The following is a 4,616-nucleotide window of genomic DNA, read 5'->3' as shown; positions in this document are numbered from 1 at the left end:
AGTCCTCATGTTCTCCTGTGCCAGTACAGTCATTTGTTCAAGTCTCTCTCTCATTTTCACCACATACGCAGCCACATTCTCTCCAGTTGCGGCTGGATTCTCCCAGAGTTCTTTCAGCAGATCCAGCAGCCCCCTCACTTGGCGACCATACAATAGTTTGAATGGTGAGAAGCCAGTTGAAGCCTGTGGCACCTCACGGTAGGCAAGCAGTAAATATGGAAGCCACTGGTCCCAATCTGCACCTGTCTCTGAGATAAACTTCCGTAGCATGTTCTTGAGTGTTTGGTTGAATCGTTCCACAAGTCCATCTGACTGGGGGTGGTATGGGGTGGTTTTAATGCCTTTAATCCCTAACAACTGATACACCTCCCGCAGTAGTTTTGACAAGAAATTAGTCCCACAGTCTGTTAGTACTTCTTTGGCTATGCCTTCTCTAGAAAATAACTGCAGTAGACAATTGGCAACATGTCTGGTTTTAATTGATCTGAGGGGAAAAGCTTCTGGATAGCGCGTGGCATAGTCACAAATTACTAAAATGTAATGATTACCAGAGGAACTTCTCTCAAGAGGGCCCACTATATCCATACCTATTCTTTCAAATGTTGTGTCTATTATAGGCAATGGCTGAAGCTGGGCACGAGCCACTCCTTTGTTTGAGGTCAACTGACATGTCTGACATGATGCACAAAACTGCTGTACTTGAGTGTACATGCCTGGTCACACAAATCGCCTAGCGATTCTATTTAGAGACTTTTGAAACGCTAAGTGGCCTGCCCAGGGGATTGAATGACCAAGTTCCATGACTTTCTGCCTACAAGCCTGTGGCAAAGCAATTGCCTCAGTCTTGCCTTTGCACTGATAAAGAATACCATCTCTCACAGCATAGGTTGCTTCTGCAAGAACATCTGTTCTTCCCTGCTTCTTCCCTTCAACCTCTGAGACTTTATCAAACCAGGGCTTTAAGGTCGGTTCAGTCTGCTGCAGTGCTGATATATCGGAGGGCACATCCAACTCCAGAAACTGAGCGGGCTTCATGTGCTGTTCAACTTCTGGCCTGGCCGAACCCAAAAACTTATCCCTTCTCCTCTGAGCTCTGGACTTTGTTGGTTTAACTGAGCCTGCCTCCAATTCCACATCAAAAAATGGCAGCTCTTTAAGGGGGTTCCTGGCCTTCTGAGCTCTGGTAGTCACCAAATTACAAACTGGAAGTAAAGGCCCTAGGTTTGCCTGCCGGTCACCTGCCTGACCTAATGAGTCGACTTCTGGTGACTCAGCCTCCTTTAGATCATTTGCAAAGTTCAGATTTTTAGCTTCTCCGTTGTGTACTAAATCTAGCAGTGTGGGAACATCTAGACCAAGAATGACAGCATAGGGTAGTTTGGGTGCTAAGGCCACTGGCAAGAGAAATGTCTGGCCACCTACAGTCAAATAAATCTCAGCCATGGGATAATCTTTCTCATCGCCATGCACACAGCTTATCTTGGCCCTAGCATCACTCCATAACTCCCTCGGCACTAAGCTAGACAGAACCACAGACTGAAAGCTTCCTGTGTCTAAGAGAGCTACCTCACGCTGACCATTTACTAACACAGGTGCTGTTCGTACTGGCTCATGCACCGAGGCTGAGAAAGTGGGTCTGGGAACTGAACACAAAAGGGAGGGCTTACTCTGAGTAGTGGCTGGGCAGGTATACTGGGTGTGACCAATCTGATTACACTGATAACACCTCACATCTGACTTTGTACCAGAATATGACTTTTTGGTAGGGTTGAATTTACTAGTAGTAAATTGTCTAGTGCTAGGCTGATTTCTACTCTGAGCTATACCACCACCCCTTTCACCCCCATCAGACTTACTTCGACTAGTCAAGAAACCGTCCCGACCAAAGGTGGTTCTTCTGGTCCCCGTTCTGGCAGACATGAAGACTTCTGCTAGGCTTGCGGCCTCCTCTGCAGACTTAGGAGCTCGTTCCCGTATCCACACCTCCAAATCCGGATTCACCATCCTCAGAAACTGCTCCAGGATAATCAGTTCAGAAATGTCCTTCACAGTGGATTTCTCTGGTTTCACCCACTTGTGAAACAAATCTTTAAGGCGGACATATAGTTCTCTTGGAGTCTCATTCTGATGAATGTCCAGGGATCGAAACCTTCTACGATAGGTGTCAGCGGTTATCTCATACTTGACAAGAATGGCATCTTTAACCTTGTCATACACTTCAGAATCAGCAATGTCCATGAACACATAAGCACTACGTGCTTTACCTGTGAGCAGAGGAACCAGTCGAACAGCCCATTCCTCTCTGGGCCAACGGCAAACTTGAGCCATCCTCTCAAACGTAGTCAGAAAGTGTTCAATGTCATCCTCTGAAGTCAGCGGGAGCAATTTGGGATCTCTGTGTGTTAATGGTTCCCGCCTGGGCAAAACCCCCGCTTGCTGACTCACCATACTAGGCCCCTCGTCCGGTTCACCCCTGTCACTTTGTCTGTCATTATCCATTCCAAAGTTGTCTTGGTCCTGCTGTTGCTCATCTCTCATTTCATTCACCTGGAGTTGGATCTGCCGAAACTGGTGTTGCATACTTCTCCATCTTTGTTCTTGTCGAGCGGACTCATTCTCTATTTGCTGATCTCTTGCTGCTTGAGACTGTATTAATGATTTGACCAGACCTGCAAGTTCATCCAGTTTATCCTCCGGGCTGCCTCCTTTTTTAAGCCCTGTGTCCACTGCAGCACCTGCTTCATCATCTCCCATTTCATCTAAATGTTTCTTTTTTCCACCTCTTGTCATCCTAGCCTTGTCTCTGCTCTTCCAAGCCCACACTTCTGACACCACTTGTCCGATGGCCTGGCGGTGGCTTTACGTTTTTCAGAGAGAGACATGAGACAGAGGTAAAATGCAAGACGTGGCATTTATTGTCTTCCATACCGACAAGAGGAGACACTGACACCAACAAGCAACAAAACAACTTGCACTAAAAGTAACTTGCTGCCTTTTATACACTCCCTCCTGCGGGTAATTAAGTGGGTAAAACTACTCAGGTGGAACCACCATCATTTAGAATAATAAATAATTTATCCAAAAACCCAACACCACAGAAAAATAGAGCCCAAAGAATGAATATTTACATAAATACAAATTTCTATTAGTAAATCAATAAAGCATACTCAAAATAATCACATAAATCAGCATTGTTGATGGCTTTAATCCCCCCCTCTCAGCTTCATGGTTTGCTCCTGCAGCTCTTAAGCAGGTGCTTGAGCCTACAACACTCCTTTGCCTCCGCCCCCTGCTGAAGAGACAACCAGGAAGAGGTGAGTACTTACATTGTTCATCTTCTTGTTTAAACTAATTTAACAACTAACTGAAATGGAGTAAAAGCGGTCAATACTATATTGTGAACCTTGACTATCACTGATTGAGGTTTCTTTCCACACAGGCAGGATGGCCAGACCCCCCCCCCCTGTGGAACCACTCACAAAGACAGCTATCAAATGTTTCACAAATTAAATAATCAATCAAAATAACAATGTGTATGGCTCCTGCTTTATCAATAATCCCCACCTTAATACTCAGTTGACTATTTCAGGAAATGGAACCCCTGGCAGCAGAATTAGAACAGTTATTATCTCACTACATTTAGAAGAAATGATCCCCACCTTCATGAGGCAGCTGTCTCACTGCATCTTCGAGGTGGACGCTGAAGATGCACGCCTTCTCACTGAGGCTAAGCGGCCCCAGCTGGAGTGGCAGCACGGGATGGTCGGCCTGACTGACGCCGAGGTGATCCGGAGGATCTCCAGGGAGGATTGGAGGCTCCACTGTCGCCGTCAGACACGTGGGGCCGAGGACACATCATCCAGGAGCTCCTTGACACCTTCGGCAGTGCAGCAGGACGCGACAGCCTGGGCATGCCATTGCTAGATGCTCTCCACATCCAGGACATCTGGAGTACGCAGAGGCGCCACCTCAGCTGCATTCAGGACCCAGTCGGCGTGCAGCTGTACACCCAGACTGGGTGACAAAGGGCGGAGTCATTCTGCCAGTTTACCGCTGACTCACCCAGGTTTAAGGCATTCGGTCTGAGGTAAGTTTTCACTAATGACTACTAATGTGATTTATGATAATGAGGACGGCGATGCTGATAAATAATAACAATAATTAAAGCTGCAAGCAGCGTTGGGCGGGCCCTCGCACTTGTAGCGCGTCCGCGTGTGAGCCGGCCGAGTTGCACATTCTGGAGCTTTGCCGGTGCGGCTGTGAATTTCCTACGCGGTTCCGACGCCGCATGAAGGTGCTATATGTCTCTTCCTGTGTCCCCTATGTGGAGCTACATAGCACTTGCCGCTATGAATATAAATCGGTATTGGCGTGTAGATGTCTGCGGGGTGGGAGAGTTATCAAGCACGTAAAGTTTGTTTCAGATGTGAGCATGTACACTGAACAATAATGTACCCAAACAATAAAATAAATTCCTTTTATATTTCCCTGCCTTGTTGTTTATGTGTACATACAGAGGAAGAATGTGAGAACAGCACACATTTCATCGTTACTGTGTGTTAGAGCATGGGAGAACAGTGGATACTTTTAATACAGCCCACACCCCTAATACTGTG

General features: G+C 46.8%; 1 protein-coding gene across 1 annotated transcript; it reads right to left on the bottom strand.

The window, feature by feature from the left end:
* Positions 1 to 879: 879 nt before the first annotated feature.
* LOC123966167 (zinc finger protein 18-like) lies at positions 880 to 2,790 on the bottom strand (the record flags this gene model as incomplete). The annotated part of the gene is made up of 2 exons (XM_046042373.1): positions 1,857 to 2,790; positions 880 to 1,349 (listed from the first exon to the last, which is right to left on the bottom strand). Coding segments are annotated over exons 1-2 (1,404 nt in total), but the record flags the coding sequence as incomplete, so codon positions are not given.
* Positions 2,791 to 4,616: the final 1,826 nt, after the last annotated feature.

Source organism: Micropterus dolomieu, unplaced genomic scaffold, assembly GCF_021292245.1.
Source record: "Micropterus dolomieu isolate WLL.071019.BEF.003 ecotype Adirondacks unplaced genomic scaffold, ASM2129224v1 contig_12829, whole genome shotgun sequence".
NCBI lineage: Eukaryota > Metazoa > Chordata > Actinopteri > Centrarchiformes > Centrarchidae > Micropterus > Micropterus dolomieu.
Note: the sequence above shows the minus strand (reverse complement) of the source record. Positions and strands in the feature narration are given on the sequence as shown.